The sequence below is a fragment of the Rhipicephalus microplus genome, chromosome 3 (genome assembly GCF_043290135.1).
Source record: "Rhipicephalus microplus isolate Deutch F79 chromosome 3, USDA_Rmic, whole genome shotgun sequence".
Lineage (NCBI taxonomy): Eukaryota > Metazoa > Arthropoda > Arachnida > Ixodida > Ixodidae > Rhipicephalus > Rhipicephalus microplus.
Window position 1 is genome coordinate 28,348,219 of NC_134702.1, and position 23,373 is coordinate 28,371,591.

At 45.4% G+C, this 23,373-nt stretch overlaps 2 protein-coding genes across 2 annotated transcripts in view; one reads left to right on the forward strand and one right to left on the reverse strand.

Annotated features, from left to right (window-relative positions):
• The window catches only part of LOC119177186 (dnaJ homolog subfamily C member 11), a 46,284-nt gene extending 33,081 nt beyond the window's left edge, over window positions 1–13,203 (reverse strand). The window contains exons 1-8 of the mRNA XM_037428596.2: window positions 13,059–13,203; window positions 12,765–12,894; window positions 12,119–12,192; window positions 10,549–10,650; window positions 8,380–8,447; window positions 6,955–7,129; window positions 3,338–3,405; window positions 221–285 (exon numbers count right to left, since the gene is read on the reverse strand). Of these exons, the coding sequence (XP_037284493.2) occupies window positions 221–285; window positions 3,338–3,405; window positions 6,955–7,129; window positions 8,380–8,447; window positions 10,549–10,650; window positions 12,119–12,192; window positions 12,765–12,894; window positions 13,059–13,145 (769 nt within the window). The 5' untranslated portion in view covers window positions 13,146–13,203. The remainder of the gene's footprint in view (window positions 1–220; window positions 286–3,337; window positions 3,406–6,954; window positions 7,130–8,379; window positions 8,448–10,548; window positions 10,651–12,118; window positions 12,193–12,764; window positions 12,895–13,058) is intronic.
• A 282-nt stretch (window positions 13,204–13,485) lies between these two features.
• The window catches only part of LOC142803653 (calmodulin-binding transcription activator 2-like), a 573,461-nt gene continuing 563,573 nt past the window's right edge, over window positions 13,486–23,373 (forward strand). The window contains exon 1 of the mRNA XM_075889143.1: window positions 13,486–13,679. Coding sequence (XP_075745258.1) covers window positions 13,631–13,679 — 49 coding nt within the window. The 5' untranslated portion in view covers window positions 13,486–13,630. The remainder of the gene's footprint in view (window positions 13,680–23,373) is intronic.

A 23,373-nucleotide genomic window follows, 5' to 3' on the forward strand; every position in this document is an offset into this window, starting at 1 on the left:
CTACGGCACAGACTGTGAGACTGTTTACTCTTTTCTTTTGTGTGTGAACTGCGTGCGTGTACGACTTATAGTACTGTATGTGTAATAGTTTTTTTTTGTTCGTCCAATATAACTCCCGTTTGTTTTCCTCACTGTCTCCATCTTCCTCGCGTCACACACCTTGCTATGTGACAAACCTAACACATGACACAGGCCAAGTCAGATCAGAAAAAAGGCTTACCAATATTGCAGCCTGGTTGCAGGCCAATGGGAGTGACTTGAAGCAGCCCTTGAGCTGACGCAAAGCTGCAAAAAAATGCCAGCAAAGAGATGCTACAACAATACGCCCGACTTACTTAAAGGCCAAATATTCTATGTGCATATTGCAAAGATTCCTACGAGGGGACTTCTGCAGAGTTTATTTGCTTATTCATTTGCAATAAACTATGGAGAAATAATACTGAACAATGCATTGAGCCCCTGAACTTCCAGAGCTGTTCTTTTCTAGTAGCTACCAAAGATGAGGCAACATTACATAAACCTTTCCTCTGGCAAGACCTTTCTGACGTCTGCATGAATAAGTCAATGCTTGAGTCAACTATGATTGTGGTGCACTTCCACGTGATGGGAATGCATTTTTAGGTGTGTACACCTTTTTTGACAAGGCTCTGCAATGATGTTTCCATACAACAAAGTAGGCGAACTGCAAATTTTGGCCAATTGCAGCAACATCAAAATGTGATAGGTGTTGTACAGGTAAAAAAAAATGGTAAAACTTCCATACAAGTCACACATTGCTTCAACATCTAGAGTCACATTTCAACCCTTTACTGCCGGATGTCGCAAATTCGCGACATACTGAAAAACTGCGAGCAAGCCAGTCATGAAATGCGTGCCACCTCTAATGCCACCTGTCAAGTAGTACTTATGGAGGATGTAGCTTTCAGCATGAAAAATCTAGCGCTGTCTCGTCTAAGGTATTTTAGGCTTGAACCAATTACTTTGAAGCTGATGGCGGAGAGCACGAAGAGCGTGCAACAGCTCTCACTTCTTCGTTTTTTCTTTCCTTGGTGGCGTAAGTTCTATCTTCAATAATTTTGTTTATTTGATGTGTCTGCACTCAAGAGATGGCACACAACATGTTATGTAGCTCTGAAGTACATTTTTCCTCACTTCTATGACATATGGAGAATTTGCAACATACACAAAAGTATGCAATAAAGTTGCATTTTAGATAACCTAACTGTGGAATCACTTAAGGGTATTCTATTTAAAACTGGAAAATGAAAACAATTTTTATTTTGCTCGCTTCTTCTTAAGTCAGGCATTAAAAGGTTAATGTCACTAACATCTATTGTGTCCACTGGTACACAATTGTAGTGGTGGCACATTCATGAAATAATGAGTGCTCGTACTGCTCTGTGTTGCCTCTAAAATAGCTCATAGCATATTTTCACGAACACATGTACACTGTCGTCCTTTATGAAAGGGAACACGCAAACATGTGGCCTTTGCTCTGCAGCGGCTGCCTACAGCACCATCCACTGACAAGTGAAGAAAGCACATATGCTTTAGGCGTCATCTGTTTCCAAGCAAGATAACCCGTGATGGCCAGTAGACAAGCGCTGCTAAATTATGTTCCCTCACTGCTCGCGCGGCGAGCAATATCGGGTGATTACTGCAGCTTGCGCTGTGGTTGCCCACAACGTTTCATATGTTGGCAGTAGACTGCGCACTGCAGGCATCCCCCTCTGCGTAAGCGGAGAGGGAGTGTAATCTAGTGGCGCTTCTCTAACGGTCATGCCTCGTTATCTTTTCTGGTAACAGATGACGCCGAAAACCAACATGTTTTCTTTTGCTGTCGGTTGATGGTGCTATAGGCAGCCACCACAGAGCGCAGACCACGCGCTCATGCGTTCCTTTTCGTAAATAATGACAGTGTACAGCCAGCAGCATGCTTAATACGAAAGCCCTGAAACTTGGCCTGGACCGGCTTGGACTGGCGTCATCATCACAGAATGTATCCTCGGTATGTTTGTGGCAGTCGATGAAAGCTGGAGCGCAACTTGATTTGACTGGTCGACTTGTCTATCACTTGTGTCTGACCAGCGGGTGAAGTCCACTTAATATTGACAGCTCCTGCTATCATCAGCCGCCGCAAACATGCCAACCTACACTATGGCACTGGCTTCAGAACAAGCCAGTCTAGGCCAGGCGGCGGAGCGTTCGTATTGAATGCTCGAAGCTGCACGTGAAATGCAGCGAAACGGGAAGGTTATATGCATACACGACTGCTTTAGTGCCACTGAAGAAGCAAAACCTCAACGCAACGAAGGTTGCAATTTCCTACAAGAAAGTTTTTTCCCACCCACATGACTTTGTAATCTCTAGGTTTGCACAGTGTTAACCAAACGCACATCTATGTGCTAGTGTGCCTATAACATATGTGTGGATAATTCCATGCCAGCATCGGTCAACAGTTTTGTCTCCACCACTAGGGTAACTGAGTGGAGCACTGATGATTTACTAACATTGTTTTGTGATTTTCTTAGCTAAGCACACTTCACACCTTATGGCGTTTGTGAAAGTCCGGTGTTGGTAAAAGGGCAGCACCAAACCACCAAGACTGTGGTCCTGCCTAAAGCAACTCTCTTGTGTGTGCTAATTGTGAATGCAACAGAAAAAAATGGTGTTTTTTGCAGGTGTTGTAATTCAAAATCTCTAATACAATGATGAATCTTGAAAGCATGCCATGTAGCAGTCATGCTATTAACCAGCAAAGAATTGGCGAGATAAACACACGCGCTGTAGACACACGGAGGCCCACGCATCCATGGTGAAATGCAGACAACTCAAGCGTCTTGATGTGCAAGCCTTCATTGTGGGCAATTTAGAATTGTGTTCCATTCAGCCCGCTGGTGTACTCATCCGCCACGCGTTATGTATTGGACTTCTACATTACAAGATCCGTGCTTAAATGTCGTGGTACCTTAATTTTAAAAATTATGTTATTAAAATTTTGTTATACTACATACATGCATTGTTCTATTTAGTTTTTCAAGTTTTCTGTTTTTTACATTACGTGCCACTGCTAGTGTGGACCGACAAATCAAGCATGCTTTTCCCACATTTTTATCTCATTACGAAGCTTCTAATGCTCAGCAAGCGATCCGAGCCTTACTGACTGTAAGCATCGACCCTCTAATAATACAAAACCACTGCAAGTTAGCTCTTTCCATTTGTCTCACAAACACACACATGTACAAACATAGACACACACACATGCACACATTTTGCTTTTCAAGCAGCCAGACAAATTGCATGACAAAAACAGGTGAAATATAATGGCCTTACCGACCTTCTCTTAGAGAGTGTTCTGAAGCCTTTCACTCCACAGAGGAGGCCATTCCCAGCGCCAATTTCAAACTGCAAGGGACAGCACAGCAAGATAAACAAAAGTTTAGAAACTAGGCACAAGTAAAGAGAAAGAGTATAATAGATAATAAAGATAATATATATAGCTAATAGATAATAGATATAATAGGTATAATAGATAATAAAGAGAAAGAGTATAGTAGGGTTTGTCACACCTCACTAAACACAATGTCACCACAAAAATGGAAAAGAACATGCTGAGGTAGATACAAGAAGCAGTATACGAGTGCAGAAAGCGAAAATCAGAGGTTGCAGTGCAATAGGTTGATATTTGAAATATGAATAGAATAGTTTCCATACTTTCAACATATTCCAACACATTCAATCGTAAAAATGCACTTCTGGATTTTTTCCAATATTCAGCATCGGCCAAATATGTGGTTCAAGAGTTCAAGAAAAATTTTGAAAATTTCAGCGAAGTAGCACATTACGAGTGCTACACATCCTTGTTTTCACAGCGAAATGCCGCTACAGTCGAACCCCGCTAACACGAATGCCGGTTCAATGAAAAATTCACGGTTCCCCGTCAGCAGTCCATAGGAGTCAATGCATAAATATTGTCGGCACAATGAACACTTTTTCTTCTGCTGTCCCGCTTCACGAAATTTCACAATGCAATTTCAGGCTCAGATATTTATTGCTATACAGCAAACACAATCTTTAACATTTTGATGCATTTTGGTGCTTCGCAGACGATCCGAAGCTGAAGCTCAGTTCATGGTTTCCTTCACGCAGCTGCTGCAGTTGCTGGGTGCAACTGTGGAACGATACCTTTTTAGATTCCAATGCTTATCATTTTATTCGCGGTTGGCCAGTGTGGTACCTAATCAGAGTGGCTGTTCATCCGCATTATTAAGAAAATCAGCTAGCCGATAGTGATGGATGATAAGATTGGCATAGAATAAGGCAAAAGTCACCGCTCGACGATATCCCACCTCCCTCTCGCCGTTGTCGGATACACTTTAATGGTGGACAGCTGCTGGTGTTAACGTTTTAATGCAACTGTTTGGTACATTCACAAAAGCAGTTGTAGGCATTGTTTCTGCGTGCCTTTCACCATGGCCTCACTATGCATGACTGAGAATCGTTCGTGACGCTGCTGCGAAAGAATAGGAACCAGCGGACATAAACGAATAGTAACCAGAATAAACGTTCCTTTGTTTTGCTAGCTCAGATCAGCTATATTTTTTGGGTTTCACTACAATGAAATTTTTGCTTCAACGAAATATTTTCCGCACCCCGTGAGTTTCGTTGTAGCGGGGTTCAACTGTAATAGGCACCTAGCGTGGTTGAAAGGTTCTCAACCAAGACATCATAGATCATAATGTTTTCTGCTTCATGCTGCTAAGCTCAAAACTACATGTTCGATTCCCAGCTATGGTGGCCACATTTCGATGAGGGCAAAATGTGAGAAACACCCGTGCGCTTACATTCAGGTGCACATTAAAGAACCCCAGGTGGTAAAAATTAATCTAGTCTTCCAATACCACCTGCCTCAATATAATATAGTTGTTTTTGCTTGGAAAACCCAGCCTTTAATATTATTATTATATTACATTTAAATGTAGTCACTCAGAAATATGCATAATGTGCACGTAACCTTCCTGCTCTGTGACAAGACCACATGACAAAATGTCGGCCGCAGCAACACCCCTTGTTATTGAAGGACATTTCATCCATACAGTTACACAAGCATGTTATACATTTACACAAGATACATGCATGCATATATAGTGCACGAAACATAGTCATTCAACATAGCTTCAACTGAATCTTCTCCACTTTTTTGCTCCCACAAAAAGGATCAAAAGTTGGGCAGACTCAACTCCCCTACAACTTTCAAATACAGTCGCCGACCGTTTATTCATATGCCGAAAATTCGGACATCTTCATGGCACCGCTAACTCCCCATTGATCCTAATGTACACTCACGACCGAAAATTCGAACGCCCCACTGTGCGCCATTCGGTTATTCCGACTCCGTTTGACTGACCGGATGCGTCGCCGTACGTCATTACACGCTGAGAGCGGCGTTAACAATACGTTTGCTAGTTTGCCAGCACTGATATGCTGCACTAGCTATGGATGAATGTCTGGCCAGTGTCAAAATGATATGCTGCACTAGCTATGGATGGATGTCTGGCCAGTGTCAAAATGCACGCAGAAATCGCTACTGCCGATCTCCAAGGCTATGTTTGGCGACGCTTTTTTTTTAGCCAGATGAGCGGCCAAGCCAAGCCACCTACAGAGTCTGTTCGCTGTGGCATTTGTCAGCAGTGTCAGTCAGCTGCTTTTGCGGCTAGGCCTGATTCGTCTTGTCTGTGTTCTCGCTCTCTTGCCTGTTCCGTGGCGTACTGAAATGGCTACAATGCCACCCATTGCTACGCCGTCGGGAGTGAAGAAACGCGGCCAACGTGGGAGCTACAAGACACTCCCGATGACGAAGAAAGCGGATATAATTCACCAGGTAGAAGGCGGCCTACCTCAGTCTGAAGTCTCAATTTTCTATTTCCAAGCAAACCATCTCGGAAGCGTGCGTGTGTGCAGGCATGACAGTTTTTTCGGGCGATAGGGCCTATAAAAGTGCTTTTTTTTTTTCGAGTGAATCCGTTTATTTGGACTCCCGATTATTCGGACGTTTTGGCGGTTCCCGTCGAGTCCGAATAAACAGTCGGCGACTGTATTACCAGTACGCTCTGAACAGTTCTCTTATGGTGCTTCTCACAGCCTTAAAACAGTCCCGAGCATAGTGCAAGATAAGCGCGGCTTAGGTCAAGTCAATTGCAAGACATGGTCGACCAGATTGAGTAACAACACCACGAAGTCAGTCCGGTGATGGCAAAGAACATCTATCAGCAACAAAAAAAAAAAAAGAAAAAAACATGATGGCATTTCTGTAGCACCCGGCACTCCACAGGAAACCCTAATTTCCTAGGTGTCTCGTTTTTCACTACATAAAAATGCTCTGCACGGCAAACACAGGTATTGATGCTAATCATGCAGATTTTTATCGCCACAGCACATAAAACATTCTCTGTCATAAATTTGTGTCATCCAGCTTCCATCACTGGGTCAACAGATACATCAATGTTACTTCATCTAATTGAATGCCCTTGCAAGAATGCCAAGAAGTAGTATCGTGCAAGCAACCATCGAAACTACCAACTTCCTACAATACTACATACTGATTTCAATAACATGACCATATTCTGGCAAGACACTGCCCCTGGTGCCCCTGTCACTTCACTATGGCAAACATAAGTTTCCTTCAACTTTCAGCCCAGTGCACTATTTCATGTTTTGAAGGAGAGCACACCTTCAAAAATTTTGTAGTTCTACAAGTACGCTGTAGAAGCTTGTTTCCATCTTTGAGCAGTTTTTAGCCATCACAGCAGGTTTGCTGCAAAAGGTTTCTAACAAGGCATAGCCTAAGAACCAGGTCAACCCTATATTGTATTATGGCACATTTTGAACAGAGAGAGAGAGAGTTTTTGTAAAGAAAAATTGACACCACCCCCACGAGCGCTCAAATGTACATACCTCCGACCACATTTTCTGCGACACAACATGCCGGAGGGAGCAAGTAATGTTCCCGTTCCCGGTTCCATTTTGAGCCGACAGGTTCCCGCTCATTGTGACCGTGTCGTTCAGGCTCAGAGGTGCTTCGATTGACTGATTGATGGTCATGCTGTTGATTTCCATTTGTGGCAAATACCTGCGCCGTGCAACAGCCGAATGATGACAGTCAGTGAAAGGACACATACCAGAAACAAATTCAAACAACCGATTTGTTTTTGCCAAAAACTCAGAGGCATGAACTAGGGTAAGAATTAACTAAAGTGGCATGCTTCCATGTTCAAATTGAATAAGGTTTCCTTCCACAGTATCAAATGCTTTTTAGGTGGTTTTTAAAGTGTGTCCAATACAACTGTAAAGTCAAATTAATGCTTTGGGCATCAGTGAAATACATACATTTCACTTTTCCTTGTGTATTAATGTTTTTTTCCGCATCACCTGTTGTAATGTGTGACGCTAATAAGTTGCTATCATACCACAGTGTATGTAAGCTCGAGAAAAATTGTTTTACGATAGTTTCAGAACGTGATAGTCGAGCCATAACATCGTTGAGATTTGTTCAATTCTTTTTAGAGAAGCTTGAGGATTTTCCTCTCATACAGATAATAAAGTCTGTCATTTACGTCATTTAAAATGGCAGGTAATTTTCTCTTTTCCTGGCTTTCTAGCGACACGAATTTAACTAATGTCATCACGTGTTTTTGTAGACTTGTACAGTAAGTCAACTGACAAATGCATCGAAAAACAATCCTTTGCAAGTTTTCCACGCTTTTTACTAAGCCTAACTATGAATAACAGTGCACGAGAATACTACAAGTTTTCTTGACATCATGTACCTCTTGAAAGAAGGACAAATAATCAGGGAAGACACCAGTACTCAGCCACTTTCACAGAGCAAGAAGGGACAACAAAATTGACAAACAATTGTTTTGTGAATGCAGTGAAGCGTGCTTTACAGGAACAGCCAACAGTCCTACGTAGGCATGTAAGGCGAATGCGCAGGTGCTGTTCTGTAGCTGTAAATGAGGTGCACATAATGTTCCTCTATACAGCTTGACAAGTGCTCCTCTGGATCAATTGTGTTGGCCTTTTCATCCCAAGTACCTGGTGATGCTATAACATGATGGTACCTTCTAGAGTCCGTAGGACATATGTGTCCTCCCTTTCTTTTTTGCCAGCAAAGTACAGCCTTGATTTTCATGAAATTTGTTTTTTAATATTTTGTTGTGGTTTATATGTATTAACTATGGCCAGTTTTAAAACATGTCAAAAATATAGGAGAACCTACAAAAGGTCAAGTGAGATCAAATCGACGAAAAGTGATTGCAACAGAAAGATAGTGACAAAAAAAGGGTGCACAAGGAGATATGCAAAACAACGTTGCCTTACCCTCTCGTATCATCGTCATAGTAGGCCTCAAAAAGGTCTGTGGCATCAATTCCAACACTTATGCTTCCCTGCGAGAAAGATAAGCGATGAGGCACATACAAGATCAACTTTGAGGCTTCATAAAAATGCAGCGTCCGACGGCCACTCGAACTTGTCTGGGATGCAGAGTGCCCACACAGAAGTGGATGGAGTCAGGTGTTTTTTACAACCTCAGAATCAAACCATATGAGAATTATGACTAACTGAGCGTAGACCAACTGACAATATTTTAATTAAGCTAATTTCTGCTGATATAAAACAAAAGAGAATGACCTGGCAGTCTTGACATGATTGACGTTCTAATTTTACACAAGTAGTGCCACGTGTTAGCATGGGAGCACAGATGCTTACCACATTAGAAAAAGAACACCGCAAAAACTTTGACATGACACAAGACGAAGAAGGCATGACAACAGCGCATGACGACAACCCTAGCAAGCACAGATGTGTTAATACCTGGCATGCTGTACTAAACAGGAAAAATGTTGTAAAGGCTGTGGAACACAGCAACACCTCATACACATCATAGAACCACGGTAGTCCTCGGAATTCGACAAGGTATCTCTTCAAATAATTGTGAAGCTAGCCTTCCTGCAAGGCTTTCCTACAAGCCTATTTACCCAAAATGGTTAACGGTCACATAATTATTTTTTTGCGAACAGAATGCCCAAGTACCGTTTGTTTGAAATGCGACATGAAAATTGTAAATGTGGCACTTCTGATGAAAGCACGCACAAAAGACAGCAGTTCACCTTCATTTGAATGCTTCCGTAATTAGATGGGCAAACATGTTGTGCAGAGAAGCATACATGCGATTTATGACAAAAGCAAGCATAGCAATGTGCCGCCATTCTTGTACAAAGAAATCGACAGTAAACTTTATCGAGTTGGATTACATAAACCACAGCTTGCACCTTGTGTGACCCAACCAAATGATGAATGATTCATACTGCGACTCGGCACAATTTCATACGCTTTCAGAGAGGCTGGTAATAGGTCAGGTGCATTCTATGAAGTCCAGGGAACGATTTTCTTAAGCTACCTTTCTCAAAATTATTAATTAGCTGCAATCGCTGCCACAAATTAACTGCAATTGGAGGACTTGCATTCAATTGGCTGTAAGATAGCTATTGGTACTCAAATAAAGTCTTCTAGAAGTCCTTCGTTCCCAGCTTTTGTGCTTAATAGCTAAGCTTTAAAACTAATTTTTATAGATACATAATTTTTTCTCAAGCTGGTCATAAACGATGCCAGTGAATACGTCAATATTACAAACAGCTGTGCTTTACTAATAGACAAATTAAGGTAAATGTGGGACATGATATGTGCCACCAGTGGGACATTTTGTAATAAGCCCCCATGCCCTACAGAGCACAATTTCTTGCTGATACTTAATCTACTTGAAATAAGAAAGAACATTCTGTGCATTACAAGACAAAATAAAATATTGCTCATCCGCTTCTTTTTGATTCCTAAAATGAAAGAACCACTTGCCGTTACTACGAAGAACGCCGTTACTATGGAATTCTATTTTTGCAAAGCCACGCTCCACCTACGTGGTCGCGTCTCAGTAGTAGTTTCATTATCCCATACTGCTGCCTGTACTTTGCTCGCTCATGAAAGTCCTTTTGACAGAAAGTACGGCAAAATTTGCTTTTGCTTCGACAAAATGCTGCACGCATGGGAGTATGCCAGATGTCCAAATGGTGGCATCACATGAGCAAGAGCAGCTGCAGCAAAGAAACAGATGTGATTTTCCAATGGGTGCCACGGAATTAAAAGATTACTTTGAGGCCTATGCTCGAAGTGGCTGAGTGTTGTGCCTCTGCGATGGTGTGCTGAACAGCCACAATATCTGCGTGTGTGTTTGCTACACTTTCGCGCTGAATATGTTGCCGCCGGACAGTCAAGGCAAGTGACGTCAGGCAAAGCAACTGTTACGTCAGTGGTCTTTTCAGGCAAGTGATTTGAAATGCGCTAATGTCGTGCGAACCACTAAAATGTAATAATTTTTCAAAATAGGCACTTCCTCAGCATGAAACAAGCTCTACAATGTTTTTGGTAGGTTATCTCAACAATCAATGTCGACTTAATATTCGCTTTTAACATCCTTTTTAAGAAATTGCTAACCTTTGGATTTGTTCGCTGCTGTAGACGCCTTTCTTCTTGCTCTCGTGCCAGCCGCTCGTACTCCTCCCTGATTTCTTGTGGCGTCTTTGTGCGCTGTACGATCTGACAAAGTTGATGCAAGAAATGTAGAGGTGAAAATGTCACATAAAGACAAGGGCAAATGCATCTTATGAGGCAAAGTGCTCTACAAAATTCCCTTAGTGCACAGTTTATGCAATTTAAATGGTAATTTATGTAATACTGAGTTGAATGTAACGTTATGAAACTCTGTGCTTTCAAATCCCACATGACAGTAAATTTCAAAATACACCCAAAGCTCAATCTAACAAAACACAATGTCACAAAGTTTTCAACCTAGTGAAGAAACTTTTATTCCATGGAAGGTGTCCATAACGTTATTTATTGCCATAAGTTCGAATAACTTGACTAATTTGGCCATAAAACTCTATAAAAAGAAGTTTATTCTGTAGTAACTGACGGAAAAAGCAGCGATTGCCATTTACTTCTCGGCGAGATGGTTTTAGTCCTCAAGAGTGTGCTCTAACGATATAGTATTAAAGCATCTAGATGCTCTAGTTACAGCCCTAGCTTTACTTTGACAAAGCTGTACGCCTTGTCTATGCACGGAACAGCGAACTCGGTAGTCAGCAGCATTCTCACATACTGGATGATGCTAAAGGTGGTGGTGCTCGCCTTGTTTATTTCATGATCTTCGTGACAGACAACACATATCATATCCTCGCATCTTGCTTGCTTGTACTGCTAGCAGAATCACAGCATTGCTTTTCACACCAATGCATATCAACAGCCTGTCACAGCTTCATGTGACTGCCTACATGGCCTGCACTGCCCCAAATCATGTCCAATATGCTTAGGCTGCCCTTGCGAACTCTTCAGACGCGTGGAATGTCGGCAAAAACAATGCCGTGGTGGCTTCTGGGTGTCACTACATTACGATTTCAAATCTTGCAGGACTGAGAAATTCTTTTCTCGAGTTTACGAAATTTCTGATTTAACAAAATAATTTTGAGCATCGTCATCCTTTGTTAAATCAAGTTTCATGCTAATTAAACTACAAATATACAAAACATGCACAACACATACGCTGAGCGTTATCACTGTTCATACAAATGCGCACCTGTACATACAGTGATTGCGTTCACTATAAACGTATAAGCCAATACTACGTGTTGCTAGATGAATATAAGCAATGCTTCGAATAGACAAGCAAATTCAGATTTGTCAGTCTTTTGTTGCAGAAGAAATTCAATGAGATTTACCCAACCACTTGAGTGAGGTTGCATGTTTGCTATTAATGTTTAACCACACAAAATGCCCAAGTTCACAAGCTAATGGTTCGCTTAATTTATTCCCAAGATAGAAAGAGGCTGGGAATGAACTTACTTAGTTGAAATTCAAGAATCAGATTATTTGTTTAAAATGCTTTGAAGCATGGAACTCCCTAATTATGAAAACAATGAGATGTTTTTCCAGGAGCATGCAAAATCAATACTGGTCAGATCTATACGATTATGCTAAGAACGAGTACAAAAGTGATGCATTCAGTTACCTGCCATCCTTCCGTTTCGAGACCCTTGACTCCCAGCGTGTCATATATGGCCCTCTTGTGGGGGTTAATCAACACTGCGAGAATACGAGGTTATTCAAGAGGAAGGCACGCAAGCAAATTATTTAAAGCAATACCGTGATCCTGCTCCTACCAAAGCGATTTTTCCATCGCGTAAGTCACGCTCATATTTGCATTAGTTTCAAAGATTACACGTTAAACTGTAAAACTAGACCACCTTTCAACTGGCTTTGCACAACGAAAGCAGGCAGACTCCTTCAAAAAGGGCATCACGGTTCGTGGTACTGTGCCTCGCCACTGCTGTCGTCAGCCTAGCAGCATTTGTTATCAACAGATGCACCGTTTCCCTCGTCTTTCAGGTGCGTAACCAGATGTCAAACGAGAGGGCGCGTCCACAGTTCCCGCGTGTCGCGACTTGCTTATGCAACACATGCGCAACTTGCATAGATGTCATGCTCAGGCGTAGTTATTATCAAGAATCGATATCGCTACGAAGGGAACCTTCGTCTGTGAGAGGCTCAAAATCAATTACTGTTCAACAAACTTCTCATCTTAATCGGCTTGATGGCGCCGTGTATAGTGATAACCGTGAACACTTTTGGCTGCGGCTCCAATCCAGGGGACTTACCATCGTAAGCTCTCCGGGTCTTGTTGAAAAGCACCTCCGCATCTCGCTTACTGAGAGGGTCCGCATGCTTGTCCGGGTGGTATATCTTACTCAATCTCTTGTAGGCATTCTTTATCTCGTCTTCGGTAGCCTGGATGCGCGGAGAAGATGCGACAGCGTCGGTCACAAACACCAGCACACCGGCGCATGGTCGGAGCGATATCTCGTCACTCCGCAGCGAGAAAGCGACCGGATCGGCAGAGATTAACGCAGCCCGCACGTCTATATAATCTGATCGAAAGCGCGCCAACTTACATCTTTGCCGATGTTCAGAAAAGTGTAATAATCGTCCTCCACTTGCAGAACATCGTCGTCTGTATCACTTTCCATGTGCGCCGCCATAACTGCAGCTAGCGGCCCCACTCAGATAAAAAAGAAAACTGCTGCTACATTTTTAGTAAAACAAGTTTTTAACAGAACAATTGTAAGTTTAAGTATTGAATTATTATTTTTCTGCAAGAAATAAAAGACTTTATATTTTTTAAACTAAAATACGGCAAAAGAAACGCATGTTTACTGATACGAGAGTATCGCAGAAAGCGCTTACTCTCGAACGCAAAAACCGCAAGCGCAGCGCTCCGGAAAGTTGCGTGCGGCCAGCCGGCGAAGGTTCTGTTTACATTCGATTCAAATAGTTTCGTGTTTCCGAAAAAGCGTGGTTTCCTCTCGTGACCGGCCGTCGCTGGTGCTTCGTGCTCGTCGAAACATGTAGTTCCCAGCCACCCGGTGCGCGCTGCAAGCCGGCCCCGCCGGCGGCGAAAGAAATAAACTCCCACAGGGATGAATCCTCCAGACTGTTGAAGGCTGAAAGATGGAGCTCTGCCGGGATGGCTCAAATAATTCACACAAAAAACGCAACCTCCCAGTCGAACGCTGGTAAGTTTTGTGCATCCCCTATGCGTCAATGCAGCGGCGAGGTTAAAACTTGTCTGCGACAAGTCCGTTGCGGCTGCGCGCGATGTATGTGTCGTACGCGCTCTAAATGGGCGTTCCGATTTTGCTGTGCGTAGAACGTGACTTCGAAGACCCTGGTGTATCCCATCTGTCGTTAGCTCAAAGCTGCGGTTTCAGAGCACCCAACAAATGCGTCTAAAGCATGCTAGACGCGTTACGTTTTACCGAACCGCTCTTCTATTAGAAACTACCGAAAATCGCCCTTGTTTCGTTTTGCTGGCACTAGCGGTGCCTATACTAATATCGGTAACAAAGCAAACCTGTATAAAATAGAAAAAAAAAAAAACGTTTACGTGCACAGCCTGCTATCCGAAAAAAACGCCCGTCTTCTCGCGTCTGCGATACAGCGATCGGATTTTGTGCCTCTTCGAAGGTGCCGGCGCACGGTCTGTTACGATCGAGTGTCGTCGCAACTGGCAGCAGCGGCTCTCTCTGGAATCGATATTCGCTCTTGCATGCCAAATGCGCGGCCCGGTTTGTCGGCCCCGGTCCGGCGCGCGATCGTTGACCATTAGGAATGCAGCAGGAAACACGGCGCGAAGATTTATGGGCACCACGAGAGACGACGACTGAATTCCGCCGTGTCGTGCCCAGATGCGACGCACACGCAAAGTTGGTCGCTTGGCATGCGACCCACATAGCGCGGTGACACCGCGACTTCTCCGGCCTTAAGCTGCGCGGCTGCCGCAATACAGAGTGTCTCACGTGCGTGGCTGGCCTTTGAAGCAAAGTGAAACAGATAATGTTCGTCGAGTCGTTGCCACGACGCAGATGAATTAACCCTCCGCGCAGGGCGTCAGTGGCATTTCTGGTTTCGCTTCTCGCGGCTTGCGCATCGTTTCTTTATTGTGATTTGCAGATGTAGTAACCAATTTTTAACGTCTGTAACCCTATACGTCGAATCTCTTTAACAGCGTTAGTCTGCTGTTTGATGCGATGTTAGTGCACTTGGTGCGGTTTCTTTAACTAGGCACGGTGCCATGCTTATCTTGGCGACTTGGTTTCGGTTTTAGCGGGCCTGCTGCTTTATCAGCGCTTCGCATCATAAACTTGACGTGCGACTGTTTACACTTGAATGCGGACGCGTGGGAACTGCATTTGTCTGGTACACTGTGCAGTGAAATAATACATGTGTCTGTCATTGTTTATCCTAATTTGGGTATTAATTAACGTCGTGGTATTGTGCAGCATATCCAGGCGAAATATTCGCAACGCTCTATGACCTCCGTGTTTCTGTTATTTTTTAACTAAATTTGCATTTTGAAGTGCGCACACAAAAACAAAATAAAGTGGCCGTATGCCTAATAAGAACGTTGCAGGCTGGAGTTTTATTCAGATTGTGTGACTTAACAAAAAATATACGTACTTGTATTGTGGTTATACTTATTCGTAATGCAGGCTAATAACTCCCATATAACGCATTTGTGCTTGGGAATTGCACATTCGTGGTGCTTATTTTGTGAATTAAGGAATGAACGATTGAGGCACAAGGAAAAAAAATATAAAAAAATACTACTGGCAGGCCGGAGGGCCCTGGCCATCGCGGAGGGTCTTCACCTTCCTGTGCCGACCTGGGTGGAGTCGCTGACTGGTTGAGGGGGCCTTATATAGGACGTCGTTCAATTAGTCCCTCTGGTGCTTTAACGAAGTTATTTGTATGTATGTATGTATGTATGTATGTATGTATGTATGTATGTATGTATGTATGTATGTATGTATGTATGTATGTAGCAATGTAAAACGTTAGGATAGTTGGTGAATAGCTGGGTAATATTTTTTCTCTGATTTTGTTTTATTTCCTAGAGTAACTTTCGGTCACAAAGTTCGACATAGAAAAGGAAAACGAAAAAAATCAGTAGCAAATCGAAATCCATGTCTTGTTGCTGCTGCTGTTTGCCGTTTTTTCTTGTTGCTGCAGATTATCGGCATGCGAGAGCGATTACATGGGAGTTATAGGGAGTTCCCGCTCCCTGGTTACGATTGAAACTATAGTCACTGACTAGCTAAAAATGAAAAGTGAAGTGTACCACTATTCATTTGTGTTACGCGCGTTCAACTAGAGCCGCCCTTTGTAATGACGTATTGGTTAGGATGAACCAATAAAGGTTCAACTCTTACCCACACGTACGTAGATTGCATCATCCTTGCCGGTCGTCATACGATGCTGCTGAAGTTTGTGATTGTGCCGTGTATGATGTGCACCGAGGTGGCAGCAACTCGGAGTCTTTTTCCGCGCATCAAATATAAGGGCAATGCAGCCTCGTTGGCGGAGCCTGTATTTATTCTTAGGCTGCCACTGACTATATAGTTGATGGTCGCTGGACGTGTGATAAATGATCCCCGGAAAGGGCGTTCTACTTATATCCGTATACCCGTGTTACTTTCCCGTGAATTGGGCTCTGTATACCATTTTGTTGGAGGGGAAGTGATTTTAAGTGAAAAGAAGGGAAAAGTGAGCCCCGTAAACTGTCTCTCAGGGGGAGGACACCACAACATTAACTCACGAGGGATGGGAGTAGAGAAGGGATTAAAAGGATAGGATTTAAAGGTAAATAGATTGAGAGAGAGGAAGGCGAGAGCGAGGCGCAGGGACAGCGAACGACGGAAGTAAGGAGAAGACAGGAAAGATGGGACACGGTTGCGGGAGTCCGAGGGCGGGGCACCACTGGCGAGAGCTCTTGTCGGCGTCAGGAGATAGCGTAGGGCAAGCCCAATCGGCCAGAGCTACGCTGATGTCGGAGATCGCGAGGGCACAACCGGTCGGCACGAAATCCAGCGAGCGAGTCCCCATATTGTTGGTGTTTTGCAATTCCGCATTTATTCAGTATATCTTACAGGTCACAATAATAAAAATTAAGAGGTGATGAAGCCGAGGAAAGTATAGGGAATGTTCCTGGTACTGTTTTAACTGTATTGCAATAATTAAGGCATAAATGCAAAAAAAATAAAGTTGTTGTTAATTACAGCTTGCCGTCGGCAGCTACCGAACCTGCAGTTGTCTTTTCGTCCAGTGTATACTTTTTTCACATCTGTATCATAATTATCACGTATGCATTCAGAACAGCACAATTAACATACCCACTATGTAAAAATACCTTTACTGACTGTGTTTCAACGACCTTTATGCCGCACGTTGGAACATAGACTGTTTATAAAAATTTTTGCGCAGATTCTGTCCTCCTTACTCCAATTTGAAATATATTTTTTTTTTTGTAGCGCTAGGTGAAATACGGAAACGGGAAGAGATAGATGGACAGGACACCGCGCTCTGTCCTGTCCTTCAATCCCTTCCTGTTTGTGTGTTTCGCCTCGCGCTACAAAAGATTTCTTTCAAATGCATCACCAACAAGCCCACATTGCAACTCCGTTTACTCTAGATAATGCACTTGGGCAACACCGTTGGCTTGGGGCGCCTTTCTGTCGGCAGTCGTCCTATCGAGCGTGCTCTTGTGACGTCATTACCGCGTGTCTGCCCGGGTATACTAGGTTGCCTCAAATGGCGTCAGCGTGACGAAGCCTTCTCGATAGTGAAGTGACGAGCGTACAGTTCTCGTGTAATGGGAGGAAGCAACAAAAAGGGAGAAGGCAGGGAGGTTAACCAGAAAGACATCCGGTTGGCTACCCTACACTGGGGTATTAAGGAAGGGGGCAAGAAAGACGACAAAGAGGGAAGAGAGGGAAAAAAGGGGGTGGGGAGAGACTTACAGTAATTTCACTGCAGCGTGTAGAACTCTACCGCGTGTCAGAGGCGTTCACACAAGCCTGTCTTTCTCAGGAAACACAGCAGGGCTTTCACTGCCTTGTGGGCTGTCGAGGCATGTGTACGTTGCTGTAATAGCAACTGCACAGAAAGAGGCCGATCATCCAGTCGCCGCGTTGCGTTGGCAAGTACTTGTCTATCTGAGGCAAATGGAGGACAATGACACAGCAGGTGCTCGATATTTTCGTCGGTGCCGCAAACATCGCACGCCGCACTGTCAGTATTCTCGTGTAATGGAACGCGAAAAAGTAATGCGGCTGAAAGACGCCCCCAAATACTCCCCGGACCTTTATACATCAGAGCACACTATACGAGTTGCAAAGTCGCGGCGCTGCGTGCAACAGGCAGTGGTGCCTCACATTCAACAAGTGTCAACATTCGTTGAGCAACAACGTTGCCTTCGGTATGAGTTGCATTGCGTGCCACAAAGAGAGCGATAGAGAGAGTGACATAACGACAATGCTAACGAGACGAATACTGCACTCGTCTCGAGTTGCGCAATGTGACGACGGGGGAACGGAGACGAGAACTTTTCATCACGACTGAGTGCCCGGAGATGTTCGCCCCGATCACAATCGTCATGAATGGCGCAATACCTTTCGGGGGAGATTAACTCGGCTGCAGTCGCTCAGCCAAATGAAACGGTGTCGTTCTTTCAAAGGCACGTGGTGGTTTCTCGATCACAATACATAAAATAAAGACGAAGAGGCAATGGTATAGCGAGGGTTACTTTATAGCACCGGGCTTATTGCGTTCTGTCGTTGTCCTCTGCCACATGCAATATCGCTGATGCTTGGAGAACAAGTAAAAGTTAGGTGTTCTTTTACGTCAATTGCTTGTTGCACGCCGATTCCCTTCGTATAAATTTTCTTATTATTGTACTTGCGCTGTAACATACGCGTAAAATAATGCAAACGGCACGGAGGATTTTGGTAATTTTGGTGTTGTTCGGGCACGAATAGAGATCAAAGGTTCAGGTGTATGAGCAAAATGGGAGCGATTTTCTAAATTGCGATCGAAACGAGAGCTTAATCAAGGTGTAAGACGCCGAATGGTTCTCTTATTCCCGATTCCTCACTCATTTTAAAAATTAATCCATTCCGACGTGCCCAGCTAACAGCCGTTCTACAGAGTATTATGTACACGTTGTGTTGCGAACGCTGCTTATCACTAATGCCAGCCAATCACTAATGAGAGCGGGCTGCGTATTTCACCGCAAGCAAGAAGACTCGCGCCCCCCCCCCCCCCCCCTGCTCCCTTTTCGTTGCGAGTTATAGAATCGCTTCCCGAAGATGATTCTTTTCAGTCGGCGCCACCAGATCGAAAGCGGCAAATTCAAGAGGCTTTCATCTGGCTGGCTGACTCGACCTTAATTTTCGCTGCATTGCACAGATTTGGTGAGACGAATTGGTGATAGCTGCACTCATTCAAGGGAAACGCCGACTGCCAACTGAAAGATCGCACAGTCGCAAAGGAGCTGCTCTTCGCTTCAGTAGTTCCGTGCAGGGCAAGAAAACGCTGACAGATCTCGTTTAATCGCGCTTTGAGACGTTACTGAGTGCACTGTACAGCATCGCTCATAGATTAGCGACGCATGTTGGGCTGGAGATTTTTCATCCTTCTCCGGGAAACGCACCTGGTTCTGTAGTTCCCGATTAGCTGACACAAGTAGTAGCCTTCGCGGCAGTGCACCGAGTTGACGAGGTGGAGCTTACGTGATAACGCACCCTGCACACGAGGAGCTTGTTCGCTTGCGCTATTCATTACCTGAAAGACAGTCGGAAAATGAAGTCAGTTCTCGAGTCGATCCCTCGGGCACTCATGCAGTGAAACGAGTGTTATGCATTCCGTGAGGTCGTGCATCTATCGTGAAAGCGTGGTTTAGCGGATAGTGGACTAATGCGCTAAAAGGAATATATGAGTGAAGAACGGCAACCACTAGGTTCACGTTCCATCACTGGTCGTTCGGAACCAGAAGTAATAGATGTAGGTAATGATCAGTAATCATAGGGTCAGGCGTGAAGCAAGAGCGCGTTGCCGTAGGCACGCGCAGGGTTTTCCTTCAAGGAAGGAGTGGGGGGGGGGGGGGGGCAAACATTTACCGCAGCTACCTCCCCTTTTAGACGTGCCCGAAAGCAAACGAGCTTCACAGTGTGTGCAGAAATGAAAAAAATTGCCCGCAGCTTCCCTCGGGGGAACACTGAGGAGGATGCGGAGCATATAATTGGTTAACGGGGTGTTAAAGTGCGACTTACTTGGGTCGATGGCTAAATTGGTTAACGTGGTAGTGAAATGGGGTGTTAAATTGCGACTTACTTGGGTCGCTGGCTAAATTGGTTAACGTGGTTGTAGGAGGGGTGTTAAATGAGTGAACACGTACGACACGTATCCCGTTTTCGAAAGTCCGGGTCCTCTTGTCGACGCTTACGTTTCAAAGCGGCCGAATCCGGTGCTGCTGCTCGACGCTGACGTCTCTCAGCGGCTTCACGTTCTCTAAGTTGAGCACCTTCCGCTCGACGCCGACGTTTACGTTCGGCGTCGCGAGCTCTTTTCCGCGCTGCCTTGTCTTCGGACGACGACTTGGTTGCGGTTCCGCCAACACTTTGGCCGGCGCTGGTCGAAGGGACGTCAATCATTGCGACCTCGGACGTCGACGCGCCGTACAAACCAACCGACGAGCGGCAACTGAGCGAGCGAGCACCGACCTTGAGTATATATACAGCGCGACGGCGCATGCACTGTCAGCTGTCGAATGTTCGAGAAGGGGGAGAAGCGCAACGGCGCATGCGCGTGCGTCAGCTGCCGATGTTCTCGAAGCGCGACGGCGCATGCGCGCGCGTCAGCTGCCGATGTTCTCGAAGCGTGACGGCGCATGCGCGCTACATTATACAGCTAGCGAATGTTCGTGAAGAGGAGAAGCGCACGCGGTGTGTAGAGGAGGAAGGGTGCACAGATGGTGGAGGAGTGAAGCGCGCGCGGTGTGTAGAGGAGGAAGGGATGCACAGATGGTGGAAGAAGGAGGAGGAAGCTTGGGGACGGCGCAGCACTACAAGCCTCGAGTATTAGATGCTCCGCATCCACGGAGGAAGGAAAAAGGTAAGGAGAGGGCATGCCCAGCCGGCGCAGGGCGTAAAAAATGTGGCGGAAATGACATCATGGCGGCCATATTCAGTAGGCACAATGGCGGCGTTGTTATGGTTACGTGTTGCGCAGTGAAGCTGGTCTAGCAGTGAGCGGCCGCGGCTGGCGGCGGAATGTGTGCCTCACCAGGTCTCGTGCTGAGCCGTGGCGGACAATATCTGTGCTCTGCGCCGCGTTATTGGTTACGCAGTGTTCGTCTGGCTGTTACATTACTCTTAGCAACGTTTACAAATCTCTTTGTCCATCACGGGGTTTCAACAGTGCGTAGAACAAGTGCATATCCATGTGTCGTGCGGCGGATGACGCGGATGAAGCAGTTAGTGTTCAGCGAAATGGCGTTGGGCACCATGATGAAGCTGAATGACGACGAACGCCTTGCAGGTCAGTGATGGTTGAGCAGTGCTCCTGCTTGTGACAACGGACGACGCTGTTGAGCCCAGCAAGACGCCGTGAGGACCATGTGCACATACGTAGTTTCGTGTTGTGTGTGTACAGTAACAACTTGCACGTGCGTATTAAAACACCTTTTCTGTTCCGCTTGGTACACTCTCCACCAGCATTGCTTGTAATCTCAACGTAACAGCAACCACGTTCAACTGTCACTAGCACCGTGCTCAAAGTTACCACGGTCGCAGAATGCTGACGCAGGTGAGTTTCACGCGGAACACGGACACAGTGGCAGGACGCTGCGTCAGTCACGTGGCGGAATGCAACCGTAGAAGGCGCACGACCGATCGTGTTGTCTGTACAGTTGCTGAATTAATGACGTGAAAGCACTCGCCGTTGTCAGTGCATCTAGCGCGCGTTCTTTCGTAGTTGCTTCGTTGTCAGCGAGCTGTTACTCTTTGTTATTACTCGGACGAAGCGATTTCGCTGGAGGTGTCCCGCTGGCTCTGAGTGATGAGCCCAGTTCCATTAGTTTCGGATCGCCACGACACACGCGCTGCGCAGCCCACGTGCTTTCCGAGCCGGAGAGGGAGTCGCGCCTTCTGCTTCGCATTCATATGTAAACAAGAGAGGGGAATTTGCCTACTCAATATGGCCGACTTCCGGCTTCATCGCGGCTTCACAACGAGTGACGTCAGGGCCTCTCCTTACCTTTTCCTTCCTCCGTGTCCGCATCTAAAAAAAGACGCCATATCCACGAAGAGGATGATGATGATGATGAAGCCCTCTCCGGAGGTTAAATCTGGTAAACCGTGAATCCTGCGTATACATCCACTCGACCATCATACAAAGACGTACCCTACCAGGGGCAGCGAAGGTTTTAGGAGGCTGAACACTAATAATAATAATAATAATAATAATAATAATAATAATAATAATAATAATAATAATAATAATAATTCTTGTTGTTGTTGATGATGATGATGATGATGATGGGAAAGTACGTTGTAGCGCCTCCAACCCCCTACATGCCCCCCCCCCCTCCCCTACTTTGCGAAAACTGGCGGATTCGACCGGAAGTCGCAAGCGCTCCGTGCCTTGGAACGGTGCCAACTATAGGTGCGCCTACGGGCAACGCTGGTCGCGTCGGTTGCTTCTCGCCTCGGAGCTCGCGTTTTGTTAGCGTAGCGTCGCTTGTCCAGCGTGCCCTTTCATGCAGGAGGAGAAGCGCGCACATCGCGTTCCATTCTGATCCTGTCATTTGCTCCGGAGGGAGCGTGGCTATCTACGGCGGGATCGATGAACAAGGATTGAGCGTAAGCAGCAAGCTCCTATAAAATGAAGCCATGACGTAATTCCCACGTAGACGCGCTGTTGGTCCCCGGCATTTCGGGGGTAGAAGTGGGAAGTTCATATTGAATAAAACAATGCTGCCCGCATCTTCCCACGGTGGGGAACTCGAGTAAATGCTCCGCAGAGTGGCGGGGGTATCGCCTGGATGTTGCCTAATCGTTTGTGATTTGGATTGCTTAATTGTTATTTCGTCTTTATTATTCTTACTTATTGAACGAAGGAGAAGCATTGCCGTCAACGAGTGCTGGGACGCTGATGTGCGATCCAGTGCTTACACATACGGGGTGGCCAGTGAACGGTTGTGCAGCTCGAGCAGTTGTTTTTTCTAGCAGACGGTGCCTGCGTTGGCCTTGCGAGGCGAGAGAAGGGGGGGGCGGAAGCAAACAGTGGGCACGAGACACGCAAGCATGCGGCACGATACGCGAGCATGTGCAGTGTGGGTGCGGACATCGACGCACGACGCGTGACATCCTGTGACTAAGAAATTCTCGGCATTTAAAAAAATTGCCACCATATCCACGAAGTGAATGATGATGAATGGGCGAAGCTCGGGAGGGTAAACCTGGCAAACCATGAATTCTCCCTACATTTTGCCCACTCGATTTTATTACAACGCTTTCCCTAGCGTGCGTCACCGCACTAAGTCGAACGATTGCCTTCCGCGCCATATATGACATCATTCCTATTCTATAACATCTCGCATCTTTTATCATCAACTACGAGTACCGCCATCTAGTTTATAACATCTTGCATCTTTTCATCATCAGCTACAAGTACCGCCATCCAGTGAACACTGCAAGAACTAAACGAGAGGTGGCTACATACAGGGGACGCACAGCCCACGCCTTAAGGAGCTTCGCCCCTAAAAAAAACTGCATGGTCACAAATCTGTACATCATACTGTGATGAGACGGCTACAACTGAGTAAGGATACGGAACTGAAACGCCACGTTTGGAGTGAGCAATTGGTGAGTC